Source organism: Onychomys torridus, chromosome 8 (genome assembly GCF_903995425.1).
Source record: "Onychomys torridus chromosome 8, mOncTor1.1, whole genome shotgun sequence".
Classification (NCBI taxonomy): domain Eukaryota; kingdom Metazoa; phylum Chordata; class Mammalia; order Rodentia; family Cricetidae; genus Onychomys; species Onychomys torridus.
In genome coordinates, this window is record NC_050450.1 from 16458497 (window position 1) to 16478010 (window position 19514).

A 19514-nucleotide genomic window follows, 5' to 3' on the forward strand; every position below is an offset into this window, starting at 1 on the left:
ATGCATTCATCTCTGAACTGTGGTGAGCAAACCATAACTGCTTAATAAAGATTAATGAAAAGAAATCTGCACAGGAAGTGTACCTATGACAAAATAAGTCCATGGCCAAGGCCAAATAGACTCCACATACCAATGTATGATGTTCCTGAAAGTGCTTTTTAGTATTTATTGAGACAGGGTCTTTATCCTCCTGAACTAGCCACCCTGTCCTGACCTCCTGAACACGGGGATCATAGTCACATCACAACAGTATTGGAATTTCTACATTATAACTGCTCTTTCACTATTTACCATCCTTGGAAAACAATCCCTCCAAATTACTTAAATGTGCCATTGCTCCACTATATAATGATACTGCAAATACAAGGTCAGGGCCCCTGGGCTACATGGTGAGACCTGAACCAGCCAGAAATTCTGTCTCAGAAAGCAGGAGATTTAAGGATGAGGCCAGGAAGGTCTGCCCTTTTGCTTACACCAATGTGTGGACCTCTAAAGCCTCCCCCAACTCTCAAGCCTCTAAATATGATAATTTGATCCTCCCCCTCCCCCAAAGTAAACTGGGAAAGAGAGAGTTTATGTTTTTTTTCTTGGCTCAAGTAAAAGGGAACGTTTTTCATATTTTCCGTTAGTCTTTTGACTACATTTTTCTTAACTTTTAAAAAGTTTTAAATTTATGTGTATGTCTGCATGCACATACATGTCACATGTACCTGCAGAGGCCAGAAAGGAGTCCCCGATAGCCTAGAGCTGGAGTTATGGGCAGCTGTGAGCCACCTAACGTGGGTGCTGGGAACTGAACTCGGGTCCTCGGCACAAGCAGCACGCACTCTTAACTGTGCCACTTCTGCAGGCTTGACTTTCTTTCTGACGGCTGTAACTAATGAAAAAAATGAGTATTTAGCCAGGGCTGGTGTTATACCCAGTACCTAGAAGGGCAGAGAAAAGAAATTTAAGTCAACCTGATCTTCAAAGCAAGTTCACGGCAGAGGCAGGTGGATCATTGTGAGTTCAAGGCCAACCTGGTCTATATTGAGAGTGCCAGGCCAGTCAGGGCTACACAATGAGACCCTGTCTCAAAAAACAAACAAAAATGTTCAACAATGACAAATGCTAGTTTAGTTTTATATGCAATAGGTATTAGTTAAAAAATAATGCTTTCAAGTAAAGCTTAATTATATAAAAATACAGAGCTGAATACATTTTAAAAATTGGCATTTGTTTGTGTGTGGAGTTGTGTTGGGGGGTGCCATCATGTCTACGTTGAGGTCAGAGGGCAACCTGCAGGAGTCCGTTCTCTCTTTCCACCATGTGAGTTCTGAGGATTGAACTCAGGCTTGGTGGTAAGTCCCTTTCCCCACTAAGACTCCTCACATTTCACATCTTCTACATTTGATGGAGAGGGAAGTAGCCACTGAACTCTTCTGACTTCATAACCATAAACTAAATGACAACACCCCACACTTTCTTTTGTCTATGTGTGGTGTGTGCATGTGTGCAAGTGTTTGTGTATTGCACATGCATGTGGAAGCCAGAGGACACCAGGCTCCCTGTATTACTCTCTACCTTAGTCCCTAGACAGTCACTCCCTGAACTGAAGCTCGCTACTTTTCAGCTAGGCTGGCTAGCTGGCGAGCTCCAGCCACACCACCCTGGGCTACAGGTACATGGAGTCACACTCAGATTTCTGTTGTTTGTTGTGGCTTTGTTTTTGAGTCAGGGTTTCTCTGTGCAGCCCTGGCTGATCTGGAACTTGCTATGCAGACCAGGCTGACCTTGAACTCCCAGAGATCCACCTGCCTCTGCCTCCCCAGTTCTTTGATTAAAGGTGTGCAGTAGCATGCCCTGCCACACTCAGCTTTTTTTATGTGGGTTCTGGGGATCCAAACTTAGGACCTCATGCTTGTACAGAAAGTGACCATACCCACTAAGCCATCTCCCTAGCCCCACGCTTTGAATAGCAACGTCAACTCTACTTGCCCTTTGCTTTCATTTCACATGGAAATTCTTTTGAGTACCACTTTACCAAATTTAGTTCTGGTTTACTTTTCAAATGAGAAACATGAAGCAGTACTGGTGCTTTTCCTTTCTGACGGCTCCTTCAGGAAGACACTCAGGTGCAGGACACCTACAGGGTATCTCTGTGCCAGAGGCGAGCATTGTTTAAGAACTACCAGCTAGTGGATGAGGAACTGGCTCATGGGTAAAGCATATGCTGTGAAAGTCTAAGGCCCTGAGTCTGAGTCCTCATAATCCACATAGAGCTAGGGATGGTAAAGTGTGTCTGGAATTTCAGACTCCTCTGGTAACTGGACCTTTGAAGATCTGGACCAGCTAGCCTGCACTGTGCAACAGTGAACAAGTGATTCTGCCTCAAACATGGTGAAAGTGAGGACTAGAGGTTGTCCCCGACTTCCACACATGCACACAGCATGCGCACATCAGTACACTTGTGTGTGGCATACATACACAAAGAGTTCAAAAAAGAGTACCAGGAGTGGTGGCGCACGCCTTTAATCCCAGCACTTGGGAGGCAGAGCCAGGTGGATCTCTGTGAGTTCAAGGCCAGCCTGGACTACCAAGTGAGTTCCAGGACAGGCACCAAAACTACACAGAGAAACCCTGTCTCAAAAAACCAAAAACAAACAAACAAAAAAAAAATTCCAGGTGCCATGGATGAGTGCTTAGAATCCTGGGCCTGGGAAGGTGGAGACAAGCTGACTGTCTAGTCAGTCTAGGCTAATCAGTGAGTTCCCAGGCCCCCAAAAGGTGAACAGTTCCTGAGGAACAACCACAGATGTTGTCTCCTAGCCTTCACAGATACATGCACACACATGCATGCATACCAGCATAAACATTTATACCTGCTCACACATAAACATGTGCACATGTAACGTGTTCTCTCTCTCTCTCTCTCTCTCTCTCTCTCTCATGGATGCCTGTAAGCAGGAGTAGATGGTAGCAGGAGTTGGAAGGGAATTTGCTGAGACAGCCCAGCCAGTAGTTCCCAAACAGCCCAGGCTGGGGACTGTGAAGGTGGCATGTTATTTGAAGTGACTCTGCCTCCCACAGGAATACCAGCCCTCCAAGAGAAAACAAAACATTCACAGTCTGAAGCCTCTCCATGGCCTGAACTTCAAGGAAAATTTAATAATAACAGCAGCCAAGACTTACATGGTATCAGTTCTCTTCTCAAGGCTTTTCTTATGGATTTGAATTACTTAGAACACATGTATTTCCCAAGTGTTGGGAAATAAGACAAAAGAATCTTTGTTGGGGTTTGTTTCAGTAATGGTTAAGCCCAGATGGTGTAGTGAATAAAACACATGTTACCTTTCCAGCCTGCTGATTCCCTGTTTACCTATAAACCCGAGGCTCTTAATCTGCCTGGGTCCCTTGGCAAGAAGGTCAGAAGTCATTGTCACTTTCATCTAGGGGCTCCGGTTTCCGGACCCTTCGACTGGGCTTGGCTGGTGAGAGAGCGATGCTCTCATCCTCCAAATCGTCATCGTCTTCTTCATCATCTTCCATGTCAATTTCACTGTCCTCTGAGTCTTCCTGAAGCGGAAAGATGGCAGATGCACTGAGGTGCTAGCTCACTGTGACATCTTTCCCTAGAGTCCCCACTTCACTCTCAAAGACAGTGTAAGAACCAGCAACACCCCTAGAGTGAAAGGCTGTGGGAACACAGCACAGGACAGCTGGACACCCCAACTAGACCAAGGCTATAACCAGTAACTCAACACCAGCTTATTCCCGGGGTGTCCAGCTGGGGTCGGTTTCCCATGGAAGTCTTGGGAATATCCTTAACACTTGCTGAGGAACCTAGATGCTGAATGGTTCCTGCAGTCTAGAGACCTAGCAGACAGGCAGACAGCAAGAAGGGCAAGAAAGGGAGGCTGATTCCAGCTGGAGATGGAATGCAGTGCAAATGTGGATAAGAAGGACAGGTGAAGGGTGCCCAAGCTCCTGCATGGTCTGGAGCCAGGGAGCACCAACTCGAGTTGTCTTTTTACAGCAAGTCCCATGCCCATGCATACCAGGATGGCTGGCCACCCAGTCCAGATTATCCCAAGAAGTACAAACATGTTAGAATCCTCTTCTTTAAACAACTACCTCCTTCTCTGAATACCCTGCTCTGTCTGCTTCCCTCCCAGCAGAAATTCTTGGGAAAGCCAGGCCTATGGTACTACAAGCCTACAATGCCAGCACTCCAGAGACTAAGGCAGGATGGCTGTGATTGGAGGCCAGCCTGAGCTACACAGAAAGACTTTGTCTTACAATGAAAAAAAAATGAAGAATGAACTCCTTGGGCAAATTGCTGTACCCAAGTGTCCCTCCCATTATATGAGCACAACAGGCTCTATCCCACGTGCCCACACCACTCTTACCAAGCTGAAAGGATTCCAATCCAGGGGACTGGCAGTCCTCCCACGACTTTCCCGACCCACCCTTCTCCCCTGAAGTCCACCTCGCCACCTTCCAGGGCAAACCCTCCGGTGTTCCCTCTAGCCCAGCTCTCTGTACAGTGTGCTCCAACTCCCCCTGCCTGACTCTGTAATTCTCTGGCCTCTGTACTACGGAGGTGGCTCAGGCCCCCCTTTCCCTTCCTGATCTCCAAACAGTGCAGTCACATTTTATCACGGTTCCCATCTAAACACAGATGGCTCCCAAGTTCCACTTCTGGCCCAGTCCTGTTTCTTAGATTCCAGACTTTTCCTGATCTACCCTCGCAGCCCCTTCCTCGGGTCATCTCTGTCTCAGGAAGTTAAAACCCCAGGCTTTCCGTTAGTTCCACTGAAGCATTCTGCATTTCTCCCCTTCATCATCCTGGTATAATCAACTAGCAAAACAAGATGGTCAAACCTCAGAAACACCCAGAATCTGCTTATCAGTACCAACACCACTGTGGCCTCTGGCTAAAACACCCTCGCCTCCAACCTACACAGCTGCACTTGCTGCCTCAGCTTCTCCCTCCTGGGCTGACAACCCTCCGGTACCTCCCACCTCACCAGGTCCTCTTCCCATCCTGCACAGTCTGCATTGTCCCTGCTGTCCCTCACCGCTCTAGCCAGTCCCTCCACCCTGCCACGGCCTCACTGTAGGAGTCCACACTCCCTAGGCCCAGAGACTCCGCCCACCCCACCATGGCTCTCACTTTCGCTCATTCAGGTCTCTGCTTCAATTTCTCATTAGAGAGACCTTGCCTGAACATGTGAAAAGATCCCTGTCACTGTCATTTGTCTCCGGAACCTACTTTATTTATTCCCTAACACCTACGACTGTGGTATGTCTGCTTGACTGTTACTAGAATGGATGTGTCCCAAAGGCAAGGACTGGTTTTTTTCCACTTTTCAGGAAGCATTGGTTCCCTTAGGCCAGATCTCCCTGCCTCAGACTCAGGTGGACGGGGTGGATGGGCGCTACCTTATCATGAGCATCCTCTACGAAAAAGGAAGTTATTGTTGAGTGACTTCCCTGCCTCTCTATCGAAGCTTCTCTGCAACCTGCCCAGCAAGACAACACCAGCTTGCCCTGGGAATTTAAGTGACACTGCTCTGTGGTACTTAGCAAGCCAAGCTTCATACAGAGCACAAGGCTCTTCTGACCCTGTGCGGGCACCAATACCATACCCCAGACATAGGTCTGTACCTTACAAATTGTCCTGGGACTGTGTCTCTCCAGGAACCTCTGCTACATGGGCTGAGCAGCACTGCCAGCGACTACAGCCAGGGACTGCAGGGGAGCCAGGGACTGCAGGGGAGCCAGGGACTACAGGGGAGCCAGGGACTGCAGGGGAGCCAGGGCACAGAGCCCAGCTGTGTCCACCCAGCCGCATTCTGAGAATCACTGAGCCCAGCTGTGTCCACCCAGCCACATTCTAAGAACCACTGCCCTTCTCCAGTCAGTTGTCTACCTGGTGGAGTTCAAGGCACCAGCAGGCTGACCTCAGCCCCCTGCCAGGCCTGAGGCCCTGCTCTAGGAGAACACCTTTTCATGTTCTTGCTCTAGAATCATAGGATGGCGCTGAGGAAAGGTTGGTGCTGGACCATGGCCTTGGCATCAACATTTCATTCCCAGGTTATAACTCAGGACCTGATGACTGCTCCACCTTTCTCAGCTTCGGTCTTGGTGTCTGACCCTCCTTAGTATGGTAATGCAAGAGACCTGCCTCTCTCACCATGGCATCTATTCTGAGGGCTTCCTGCCCGAGAGAGGCAGCATCACCCTGGAGGAGAGAGGCCCTGCTGGCCATGAGCAGGCCGACACACACCAACAAACAGATGAGGCAAGGAAAGAAAACCAACCTGCTTCCTGGAGCTGGGGGTCTTGCATCTACCTAAGAGGGCTGGTGCTGCTCCCGTCTTTGGAAAGCGAGAATGGAGAGAACAGTGAGAAGGCAGAAAAAAAAAGGGCGAGCATATTTGTGTGAAATGAGAGACAAGCTGCTCCCAAGCTGTCACATCGAGCAGTGTGCTGGGAACAGGTAGCCCCTGACTGCTGGCGGCACCTGAGCTAGTCTGCTAGGACAGCCCCAAGACCAGGAGGCACAGGAATGGCGAGAAGGTGTTGGCACTCACATCTTCATCGGAGTCTCCACCTTGCATTGAGCCCACGATGCGTTTGCTGGGCCTTCCTGAGAACAACAAAAACATGACATTATGAGATCCTTGGAAAAGATGGCAGGAAATGACATTTAAGACTTGCTTTCCCTTGGAAAACTGGGGAAATACTAAAGTACATACTAAAAACTGTACTTAAGTAAGTTCCAACTAATTAGAATTACCACAAATTATAATAAATTTCCCTTTCCTCCTTATTTTGAGAAAGAAATTCACAATATAGCTGAGGCTGGCCTTGAACTCTTGATCCTGCCGCAGCCTCTACAGTGCTGGTGTTACAGGTTTGTGCCACCATGCCCAGCCCTGCAATTCTACTTTGAAAGACGAAAAGGCTAATAAAATTCAGTGTGTGACAGTGTACATCTGTAGTCTCAGCGCTCAGGAGCCTGAAGCAGGAAAATTGATGGGGGCTGGAAGCTAGCTTGAGGTACAGAATGTGCTGTACCATGTCTCAACAACAACAGCAGCAACAAAACCCAACGAAAATCAAATCCACATGGACTGGCCAGATGGTTCAGTAGGTAAAAGCACTTGCCAGCATGCCTAATGACCTGAGTTCAATCTCCAGAACGTATGTGGTAGAAGGAAAAAACTGAGTCCCAAAAGTTTTCTTTGGATATGTGCTGATGTGTGCACATACATGTGTGTATAATGAATGAATGTAATAAAATTTACATACAAAAATTAGTCATGAAAGTTGGGGTATAAATAAGTGGTAGAAGAATATTTATCCATTTGCTTAAGGCCATGGATTTAATCTCTAGCACCACAAAACAACCATGAATCAAGAGTGTCTGTTTGTTTTTCAAGACAGAATTTCTCTGTGTAGCCCTGGCTGTCCTGGAACTCACTCTGTAGACCAGGCTGGCCTTGATCTCACAGAGATCTACATACCTCTTCCTCCCGAGTGTTGGGATTAAAGATGTGTACCACCACAACCCAAAAAATTTTAAAACACGTCCTCTGAGTATTAAGGGGGGAAAGATCACTGAACTCCATTATTAGTTTACATGCAGTAGAACTTTCATGGTAAAAAGCTGTTGAAAAAGAAAATCTTTCATGAACTAGTATCTCCTGTGCTTGGATCTAGGTCTAAGTTTCCAAGTGAAAATGTTATCAGGGTCACTGCTGGCTGGGTCCAGGCAGTGAAGAGGAGGCTGCTCATGGCAGGCCCAGAGACACAACTGAGCACTGTCTCCAGAAGCTTTTCCTTGGGCCAGACAAGGTGCACAGCCTTGTGGCAGCATCTGAAGGCCCTTGCCATAGTTTTTAGAACTGGACTACATGATTTCACTCTGCAAGTTAAGTACGTAAGCAGGATTTGAATGAATCATTGCTTTTCTTAGAGTAACACCTTTTTTTCAGTGTTGGCTCCCAGGCATCACATGGGAGATGCACCATTGGCCTCTGTTTATGTCACGAAGCTGTGAAAAAGTAAAAGGTTAAAAAGAAACCAAAGCAGGCAACTGTCCAGGAGGAAGCAGACGTAACAGATGAAAAGAGCCGGGCCCAACATTAACAAGCAGCTCCCAACACACGCTAACATCAAATGATGGAAAGATGACGACATCACCTCTGAAATTACTAGGTATAAAACAACTCTCTCCAGTCCCGACATCTTAGAGGCTGAGGCAGGAGGACTGTGAGTTTGAGTCCAGTCTAAGTTACAGACTGAGATCCTGTCTCAAAGACCAAAGTACCTGTGCACTGATCATTAGCTGGGTGGTGGGTAAGAAATGTATTTAAAGGCAAATACAGGGCAATTGAGTAGCTATCAGTTGAGCATGCAGGCACCTGCAATCTGAGGACTCAGGAGGCTCCCGACTCAGGGTGGTGCAAGGACTCTGAAGCTGAGGCCATCCTTTGCTACAAAGCATGACCTTGTACCGAAAATGAAAACTAAAGTGAACAGAATTTTGACATAAGAATCCCATTTGAGCCGGGTGGTGGCGCACGCCTTTAATCCCAGCACATGGAAGGCAGAGGCAGGCGGATCTCTGTGAGTTTGAAGCCAGCCTGGGCTACAGAGCAAGTTCCAGGACAGAGAAACCCTGTCTTTAAAAACAAACAAACAAACAAACAAACAAAAAATCCCATTTGAAATGATGTACACTACAGAAATACTCACATATATGCAGAAAGAAGTATATATAATAAAATAGTGAAATTAAGTATCTAAGTATATACCCAAATAAATTAAGGGCATACTTACATACACAGTGGCATATGATCTAGCCATTAAAAAGAAAAAAAAAACCACCTATTTACTGATATAGGGACGGTTACTGTAACAGGGCCCCAGACATTAGCACAACTGACTCCATGGTGGAAGTATCATTCAGGCTGTAAACCTCAGTACAATAGACAGTAACACCAGCCAAAACTAAAACAAAGGTCTAATCCATCAAAGTCCATAGTTCTGGGGAAGTCTCTAAATGTACTAACCTTGCTTTCTGGCTTCTGTAATTCTGCTTCTCGCTAACTGTTCTTGTTAACTGAAGTATGCCAACCCAGAACATGGTTTTTGTGCTTGAAAGTTCACCCTGAGAAAGGATCAGCGCTACACTGGGATTCCAAATACCCAGTGTAGTTGCCAGCTGGCAAAAGATTTTCTATTGGCTTAAATCTATATCTAAGCAGTCTTCTCTGGTATTTATCCCACAACAGTTATAATATATTTAATCTGTGTGTGAGTGTAGTACATGTGTGAATACAAATTCATGTGTGTTAATGCATGCATGTATGTATGTGTACATGTGGAGGCCAGAGGTTGATGTCAGTGTCTTCCTAGATCACCCTCCATTTTTTTTTTTTTTTTTTTTTTGAGATAGATTTATCTGTGTAGTCCTGGCTGTCCTGGATCTCGCTCTATAGACCAGGCTAGCCTCCAGCTCAAGAGATCTGCCTGCCTCTGCCTCTTGAGTGCTGGGATTAAAGGTTTGTGCCACCACCACCCAGTGAGTAAATAGATTTACAAGAGAGAAAATTTTAGACAGATATTTGTGCCTTTATTTAAGGATATGATTTTTGTTTGCTTGTTTGTTTTTTTGAGATAGGGTGTCATCATGTGGCCCTGGCTGATCTGGAACTCACTATGTAGACCGGGATGGCCTCTACCTTAGAGATCACCTGCCTCTGCCTCTGCCTCTGCCTCCGAAGTGCTGAAATTAAAGGTGTGTACCACTACCACCTGGCTCCATATTTTTTTTTTGAGACCTGATTCAGTAAGACCGCTGGTCAGCAAGCCTGAGTGATCCTCCTGTCTCCACCTCCCCAGATCGAGGAGTTCAGATAGGCATAGTGACATATGGCGTCTTACACGGGTGCTGGAATCGAACCAGGTTTCCACACTTGCAGAGCAAGCATTCTACTGACTGAGCCTTCTCTCCAGCCCTGGTGCATTTAATTTTCAGAATAAAAGTAAGTTATAGAATCATGATGCAAATCTGGTCCCAATTAGGTTAAAGAATTTTCAGATGATCTTTTTACCTGTTTGACAGTATATGTGTATGTATCTTACATGTGCATGGAAAGTCAATTTGTAAGGACAGAGCCTCTGAAAGCTAGCTATGACCCTCTAGGTTGAAGTGGAACATGAGGAAGGCCCCATTTTAAAAATGGTTTTTATGAGAGGAAATCATGTGACCCCTTCACTCTATTAATTCTTTGGCCACAGGGGATATAACTGCACTGACCCCAAATGAGTAGAACACAGAGCTCAGTTCTATAGGCCATTTCTGAGGTATGTGTTGGATACTCCAAGCCACAAATGTGAATCAGCTATTCCCAGGATCACAGAGAGGAACATCATAGGTGCTGAGCATGGTGGTGTGTGCCATAATCCCAACACCTAAGCGGTGGAGCAGGAGGATCAGGTTCAAGGTCATCTTGAGGTACATTGTGAATTCAAACAAAAGAACTGTTAGAGGCAATGATTACCAACGAGCAGTTTGGGAGACAGATTCTGAAGAATAAAATAAATGGATGCAGGAATGGCTCCAGGGACCCTTCACAGGACCCTGTGGACCTCAATGCTAAGCAGCACTCCCCCGACTTTGTGCTTGGTGTTCTGAGAAACAGGCAAGGGAGCTGGGCATCAGAAGGAGGTACATACCTTGCATGAGCACCTCCATGGCCGTGCGAGGCTTAGACAGCCGTCTCTCCTCCAGCTCACTATCCGATTCATCGTCCTCTTGGATGTCTATGTCTGAGTCATCATTACCTGACAGGAACAGCAGAGGGCAGAGTAAAGGAGCAATTCTTTCATTACAGCCAAATGTCTCCTGTCTACTAAGACTCAGTGGAAATGCATCTGCCTTCCTCAGCCCCTTTTCATTTGTTAGATCTTATGAGACCCCTGGATTTTCTCAGGCACTTAGTGAAGTGTTAATACAGATCATAATATGCTGTATTTGTTTATAGCCATTTTTCAAAGCAAAGATAATGTGGACCAGATGCCTTAAAAGCTTTATGACAAACCGAGTAGCTGCCTGTCAAAGTAGCTAGAAGCCCTTGGCTAACAGGGGAAGCCACTCTGTCCAATGCCAGGCTATGTTACTAACTCAAGAGCCTTGATACTAACAGAGATGACGAATCGAAGCTGGATGAAACAGAACAGAGCTGGGTGGAGAGGAGGGAGCTCAGGCCTGGGCCAGAGTGGGCTGTCTTGAGAAGGAAAGTGTCAAAGTGCCTAGCTCACATGACATTCTTCACTACAGAAAATTCTAGTATAAAGGCATGCATTGGGTGGGCTTGTGGCTCAGTGGGAGGGCATGTGTTTATCTTCTGCAAAGCTCTGGGTCCAATCTCTAACACCACACACACAAAACTAATTAGAAAAGCTGTTTTTAAAATGAATTTTATTTATTGGGGGGGGGTCCATGCATGTATTCTATAAAAGGCTATTTTCTGTGCAATCACTTTTTTTCAAGAGCAATCACTTTTTTGAATTAAAAATTCTCTCTTTCCTCTCTGTCTCTCTGTCTGTCTGTCTGTCTGTCTGTCTCTCTCTCTCTCTCTCTCTCTCTGTGTGTGTGTGTGTGTGTGTGTGTGTGTGTGTGTGTGTGTGTGCATGTGTTTGTATGCCACATGTGTGGGGAGGCCTGTAGAGACTAGAAGGGGATGGTGGGCCCCCTGGAGCTGGAGCTGCAGGCAGTTGTGAGCTACCTGGTGTGGGTGCTGGAGAATGAACCCGGGTTTTCTGGAAGAGCGGCAAGAGTTCCTAATCACTGAGTCATCTCTCCAGGCCGGAAACCACTCTCTATACATTTAGAAATCCTTGTTCGTAGTCTTTGTGCCTGCAAGCTGAACATTTTCTAGACAGAACCAACAGAGACAGACTATTCTGGGAAGAAGCAGCTCTCACTGCCTAGTGCCTTACTAGACCCAGGGAGTGATGGGGGTTTGGGAGGGGACCTGGAGGGTGTGTCACTAGTCTGACACTGACTTAGAAGGCAGCCTGGAAACCCAGCAGTTGTTGGTCTTCCAAAGGCTCTGCTTTGTGCCTGTATGGGATAACTGTATCCACCTGGGCACTAGGGGAAGGTGACTTGCTGTCTTTAGCCACAAGAAGAGCTGTGTCCTTCAGCTCAGGAGGGAAGGCCTGGAAGCCGTGACAGTGCCACCAAGAGTGTCCTTCGAGATCACCAGCACAATTTGAAAACTACATCTTCTAAAAGTCTTTATTCAGAGAACTGATCCATAGTAACAGAATTTAGCAACTATACACAAAATCACCATTCAGTTTCCTTCTTACCTCATCCGCAAAAATGATGATATTAAATGCAATATAGATTTCACTACACCACTTGATTTCTGTCTTGACTAACCTAGAACTAAAGCAGCAGGGGCTTTAGAGACACTTTCCAGGTTTTCTTTTCTTCCTTTTTGTTTTTTCTGAGACAAGGTCTCTCTGTGTACTTTGTGCCTGTCCTGGAACTCACTCTGTAGCCCAGGCTGGCCTGGAACTCACAGAGATCCGCCTGGCTCTGCCTCCGAAGTGCTGTGATTAAAGGTGTGCGCCACCAGGGCCCGGCCACTTTTCAGGTTTTCTACCTGCTCTTAGAGGATTCCCAGAAGTCCTTGCTCTCTTTCTAGGGCTCTCTGAGAACAGGTACAAAAGGAGACAAACACAAAGGTAACAGGAAGGTTGGGGGAAGAGCTAGAAGACTAGGTGTGTTGTCTAGACCATCGTCTCATCATGAACACAGAAACAGCAAGAGAAGGCCGGGCGGTGGTGGCACACGCCTTAAAACCCAGCACTCGGAAGGCAGAGGCAGGCAGATCTCTGAGTTCGAGGCCAACCTGGTCCACAGAGTGAGTCCCAGGACAGCCAGGACGATTACACAGAGAAAGCCTGTCTTGAAAGACAAAAACAAACAAACCTAGAAGAAAATAGATTCTTCTCTCATATAATACATCCCAACCATAGTTTTCCCTCCCTCCACTCCTCCTAGCTACCCCCACCTTCCCAACCCCATCCATTCTACCTTCATTTCCTCTTCAGAGAAGAGCAGGTCTCCAAGAGACAACAGCCAACCAGGACAAAACAAGATACAGTAAGACAGGGGAACCCTCACATCGAGGCTGCACGAGGCAACCCAGTAGAGGAAAAGAGTCTCAAGAGCAGGCCACAGAGTCAGAGACACGCCTGCTCCTGTTGTTAGGAGTGCCACAAAAACACCAAACTAGCAGCCCTAACCCTAACAATACACAGAGGGCCTGGTGCGACCCATGCAAGCCCCGTGCCTGTCATTCCAGTCTGTGAGAAATAAGCTTTTTGAGTAAACTCAAATGGCTCCTAATATACAAGCTGTGTGAAAATGGCCTTCAGAAAATGTCTTTGCACCTCTAGTCAACAATGACGGGATTTGTTCATGTTGAAGAAGTCAAACATCATCATTATTCTTATCACAATAAAAAAATCTGAGAGGAAAACATTTTAAAGAAAATAAAATGTTTTGTAAAAGTAAGTAACTGCCAGAGGAATGTAACTCACTGCACACCTGTCTTACAAACCTGCTGACCTGAGTCTGGGTCTCAGGAATTCACGTAAAGGTGGAGGGTCAGAAAACCAATCACAAGTTGTCCTCTCCCCTCAACATGCACTCCACGGCACGCTTACAGCTGCTCTTGCACACTTGGCATGTGAGTACGCACGCACACGCGCGCGCGCACACACACACACGCACACACGCGCACACACACGCACGCGCACACACACGCACACGCGCGCGCACACACACGCACGCACACACACGCGCGCGCACACACACGCGCACACACACACGCGCGCGCGCACACGCGCGCATGCGCGCGCACACACACACGCACACACACACACGCGCACACACGCACACACACGCATGCACGCACACACACGCGCACACACACGCGCACACACACACACACACGCGCACACACATGCACACACACATACACCACACACACGCACGCACACACACGCGCGCGCGCACACACGCCTTACTGGCGCTCTTGAGCAGCCGCTTCTCCTCTTCCTTCAGCTTGTTCTGCATTAGACGGAGAGTGTTTTCAGCTTCCTGTGGAGGAGAAAGGCCAGATTCAGAACGACGGCCTTTGGTGGATGATCTGACTCTGCACCATTGTGTGAATACTGCAGGGTTTGTCACACAGAGACCAAAAAGAAAAGACCTTAGGAGGTTGTTTAAGGGAACTGGAGAGATGGCTCAGTGGTTTAGAGCACCGGCTGCTCTTCCACAGGACCCTGGTTCATCCCTTACACCCATACAGTGGCTCGTAAACATCTGTAAGCACCAATGCAGGGAATCTGATGTCCTCCTCTTTTGGCCTTTGAGGGCACTGTACATGGTGCACAGATATACATGCAGGCAAAATACTAATACACAAAACAGACATTCATCAATCTTTTAAAAGCTTTTACAAAGTTTACCTGTGCTCTTCCTCTGCCATCTACCCAGCAGCCTGTGAGAGTATGCTCTGGCCCCACCCCTCCTCCCTCTAGCACTAGAACGCTGAAGGAAATGAGTGACACGCCCTCCGCGGTCTCTCTCCCCCCCCCCCACTCCTCTCCCCCTCTTAATAAAGCTCTAGGAAGGTTAAAAAAAAGAAAGAAAGGAAAGAAAGAAGTGAGTGACACAACACAAGGCCACCATGAGTGCCTGCAAGGGCAGTGGACACAGGAACGCGTCTAACAAGGATAGGGACAGCTCTCTGCACAGAAGAAAAGAAAGAACTGTTTCCATGTTTCTGCCTGTACTGCATCACTCCTCCAATCTAAAGATGCTAATGGACGGGTCAGGATGGCAAGGTAACAAGGAAATACTGGTCTTAGTTCCTGGGGTATGGCCAGAAGGAGACAGTGTGTCAGGTATATTGTCAAATGGAGCCCTGATTAAGCTAGGCATGGTGACATATATGGTGACATGTATGGTACAGTCCCTGCACTCAGGAAGCTGAAGCAAGAGGCTGGTCTGGGCAACACAGCAAAGCACTGGCTTCCCCGCCTTCCAAACAGGCAAGCTTCAGATTCAAATATAGACAGAATCAATATATAAGGCAGAAAAGGAAGATACCAGATATAAACTTCTGGCCTCTATAGGGACATGCACCCATACACGTGCACAAATGCAAAACACCAATGAAACTAAACAACTGGCTTTTAAATTTTGTTTGGTATTGTAAGCATTACAAAATGCCCTTGTATTAAGCATGGGAAAGAGCAAGGCAAACGTGGGCCCTTCCAGGTCACTACACAGGTTATAGTTGACCATTTCACTTCTCATTGCCCAAACCCTGATAACACATCAAATATTTGACAACTAAGAATCCATGCTGTGTAGTCAGCAGAACAGAAGGACTACTCAAGCAGTCTGTAGAGCCGTACTTTCAGACAATGATGCATACCAACTGATCGGCTCAAAGGACAGAGCGATGCACCAGAAGGGCCTGTGTATGGACGAGCCAAGGACTTACTTCAAACCTCTCCTGCTCCATCCTGTGATGATCCTCAAGCTGCTGTTCCAGGTAAGCCAAGTTCCGAAATTTCTCTAGATAAATGTCATATTGCTTTTGCAATTCTTCCTCAATCTTCTCATACTCATCCATAAAGGCTGGCCTAAAATGAGCAAATGACATAAAAAGTGAGTTAATTAAGCTCAGGAGTTTGAAATTTGTATTTAAGAGTTCCAACTTCCCTCATCGTGGTTTTCTGTCAAATACTCATGCAATCTCTAATTACACAAGGTCCCCCACTCTGATAACTGCTTAAAAATAATTCACTTTTATCCTTTCTACCCACCAAATGAAGTTATGTTTTAAACCATGTATTCTTTATAAAAACCTAAAAGTAGGAGAATTATGTAAAAAAATTACTTATAAACCACCAGCTACATGCATTGGATGTAACATAATTTTCTCAGATTTTTTTTTTTTTCTAGACAGGGTTTCTCTGTGTAGCTTTGCACCTTTCCTGGAACTTGCTTTGGAGACCAGGCTGGCCTCAAACTCACAGAGATCCGCCTGCCTCTGCCTCCCGAGTGCTGGGATTAAAGGCATGCGCCACCACCACCTGGCTTAGCCTTTTTTTTTTTTTTTTTTTGAGCTGAGGATCGAACTCAGGGCCTTGTGCTTGCTAGGCAAGCGTTCTACCACTGAGCTAAATCCCCAACCCCAGATTATTTATTTATTTATTTATTTTTTTAAAGATAGGGTCTCATGTAGCCTAGGCTGTCCTGAACTCATGAATCTTGATCAGCTTCCTGAGTCCTGGGATTTCACATGTGTGCCACCATGTTAAGCCCCTCCTAGACTTCCCTAAATATAGATATAGATAGAAATGTGTGTGTGTGTGTGTGTGTGTGTGTGTGTGTGTGTATTTTTGAGACAGGGTTTTACTATGTAGCTCTGACTGGTCTGGAACTCTATGTAGACCAGGCTGGTCTTGAACTCACAAAGATCTATCTACCTCTGTCTTCCAAGTACTGGTATTAAAGGTGTAAATCATTATACCCAGCCAAGAAGTATATTTTTAATAAAAATTAAAAAGTAAATCTATTAGCAAGTAATTTTGTGGATTTCACTTCAGTGGATTACAGGGTCCAATAAGGTTAACATAGTCATGTGTCATACACATTTCTCAAAATCAGTAAGTTATATTTATCTGTCTGTCTATCCATCCATCCATCCATCCATCCATCCATCCATCCATCCATCCATCCACTTGGTTTTTCAAGGCAGAATTTCTCTGTGTAGCTTTGGCTGCCTTGGAACTCGCTCTGTAGACCAGGCTGGCCTCGAACTCGCAGAGATCTGCCTGCCTCTGCCTCCTGAGTGCTGGGATTAAAGGTGTGCTCCACCTCTGCCCGGCTCAAGATCAGTAAATTAAACATATACACCCTTAGTTGGTACAATACTCTCCTATGGACATGACAAACACAGTCTCCCACAAAGGTAAACAGCCTACTGCAAATGAGAGCTGTTATAAGACAAAATAAAACTGAAAACCTGTAACATAAAGCCTTTTTCAACTGGTTGACTAAATTTTCTTTTTTCTTCTTAGTTTTAATTTTCCCTTCCCTTTCTTTTCCTTTCCTCCCTGCTCCTCCTGAGTGCTGGGGTTATAGGCATGTGACATCATGTCTGGCTTTGTTATTGATATTAATGGGAAAACTCTGCTCTTACAAAATATAATGAGGGGCTGGAGAGATGTCTTAGCAGTTAAGGGCACTGGCTGCTCTTCCAGAGAATAAGGGTTCAGTTCCCACCACCCACCTGGCAGTTCATAATCTGTAACTCCAGGTCAATGGGATCTGATACCTTCTGCTAGATTCTGCATGCACCACACATGCACATGTACACAGGTATACATGCAGGGGTTGTATGTATACAACCTAAGACACAAGGGTCCCTTTAGCCCAAGAGTTGGGAGACTGAAACAGTTCTTCTCCCAAAAAACTTTTATTGACAATTTCAAGGCATATACTGGATCTCTTTTCAGAAAAGCTGCTTCTCATATGGATGGAGGCTGTGGATACCACCTTCCACCTGAGCTGAGTATGTTCTCTTCTCAAATTTATGTTCCTTTGAGAACATCACAGCCTGGGCTTAGGTTAAGCCCTTGGCACCAACGTCCTGACAGGAATGCTGGATGCCAGCAATCAACACAAACCTGTGGACAGACCCTTTGTCCTGCAGAGCCCCCGAAACTTCTTAGGACACTTTGATTTTGTCAGCTTCACTGAAATATCCATTCTGGCTGCTGAGATGCTTGTCCATGGCATCAAGAGAACCCAGGCCAAAAATATGGAACACTTCACCAATTTGCAAATCATCCACATGCAGGGACCATTCTAATTCTATTTTTCCATTTAGTGTATGTGCTGCCCGAGCAAACACCTGAAACACCTGTTTTGTTTTGTTTTTTTTAAATAACACAAGGAGTAGGGAATGTGGAGTTATGAATGAGAACAACCCCCATAGCCTCATATATTTGAACACTTGGTCCCTAGTTGGTGAGATTGTTTGGGAAGGATTGGGAGGTGTGGCCTATTGGAGAGGGTGAGGGTTCAAAGACTGTTCTATTCCCAGTGTTCTCTTTCTCCTGCTCGTAGATGAAGATGTGACTTCTCAGCTGTTCCTGCCACCATGCCTTTGCTCCACCATGGACTCTATCCTCTGATACAGTAAGCCCAGCTGAACGCTCTCTTTCTTTAGTGACCTTGGTCATGGTGACTTTTGCCACAACAACAGAAAAGTAACTAAGACAGAGGATGAAACAGATCAGGAATGAGAACATCTGTCTTTTAAATTAGAATAAAGCAACTTATCTATTCAAAAGGGCTTACAGGGTACACGCCTTTAGTCCCAGCACTTGAGAGGCAGAAGCAGGCAGTCTCTGTGAGTATGAGGCCAGCCTGGTCTACAGAGTGAGTTCTAGGACAGCCAGGACTACACAGTGAGATAGAGTTTTGAAAAACAAACAGACATGATTTAGGGCTTTGACTCGAATGAATTATGCTTTAAAGACGACTTTGTAAGTGAGCAGTGACTTCAGCAGGGGAAAGAGCAAGCCCCAGCATGAATGGGAGGACCCTTGGTGCCTTGCTCTGGGCCAATGCTCACTCCCAAGACTGTGAAAAGAAAAGCAAAACACACTGAGGCCAAGGAGGGATGACATAAACCAAGGAAAGAGAAGAGCACAAAGAAAACATGAGGAACACACAAAAGGTTCCAGTGACACAGGCATGTTCTGGCCCCTATCACACTCTCCACTCCCCAGAGTAACTGCTGTTTCACTGAGCCAGTCATAAAAAGATCAAGTGCTGACAGGTGAGGGATTAGCAAAGTGAAAAGTATCAAATCTATTCAAACCAAAAGATGGACATATGTTCTGTTTCAATTTAATTTATGGTAAGATTTTAGAAGGCCAAGCCCAGTAATAATTACCACCATCTGGATTTACTTTGTCTCATATTCCAAGAAACCACAAAAACTTTAAAGAGGGCTCCAGAGTTCAGCCGTGTTGCAGACATTTTGGAAGCAGTACAGAGAGAGAGCGAGTATAGCAGTCTGCTTTTAGGATAAGCAGGAAAGAAACTGTGACATGGGGGCTCTGTGGATGACACTGCCTTTCGATGCCTGGACAGCTAATGCCACTCACATTCTGTCAGCCTTATCTGCACCTTTCTCAGACAGCTGCTGCTCACTCTACCTGACACTCTGCAGGGTCTGTAGCCGCTTCCGATTTCTTTCCAGTTCCAATTTTCTCTTCTCAATTTTGGCTTCTAAGTTAGCTTCATCAGAGGCCACATTATTGAGCAGGTCTTTAGTCTTCTGAACCTGTGCCTACATTGAACAGGAAATAGTGAGATAAAGTGCCAGGGAGGGCTGTCACCT

At 46.1% G+C, this 19514-nt stretch overlaps 1 protein-coding gene and 1 pseudogene across 2 annotated transcripts in view; both read right to left on the reverse strand.

Annotated features, from left to right (window-relative positions):
• Nucleotides 1-3118: 3118 nt before the first annotated feature.
• Nucleotides 3119-19514, reverse strand: part of Cluap1 (clusterin associated protein 1) — a 33294-nt gene continuing 16898 nt past the window's right edge. The window contains exons 7-13 of one of the 2 annotated variants that reach the window (XM_036197962.1): nucleotides 19330-19463; nucleotides 15594-15735; nucleotides 14107-14179; nucleotides 10735-10842; nucleotides 6579-6634; nucleotides 6306-6362; nucleotides 3119-3555 (exon numbers count right to left, since the gene is read on the reverse strand). In XM_036197962.1, coding sequence (XP_036053855.1) covers nucleotides 3406-3555; nucleotides 6306-6362; nucleotides 6579-6634; nucleotides 10735-10842; nucleotides 14107-14179; nucleotides 15594-15735; nucleotides 19330-19463 — 720 coding nt within the window. In that variant the 3' untranslated portion in view covers nucleotides 3119-3405. The remainder of the gene's footprint in view (nucleotides 3556-6305; nucleotides 6363-6578; nucleotides 6635-10734; nucleotides 10843-14106; nucleotides 14180-15593; nucleotides 15736-19329; nucleotides 19464-19514) is intronic. The other variant, XM_036197963.1, reaches the window with a different exon arrangement.
• LOC118590490 lies at nucleotides 17916-18014 on the reverse strand (annotated as a pseudogene).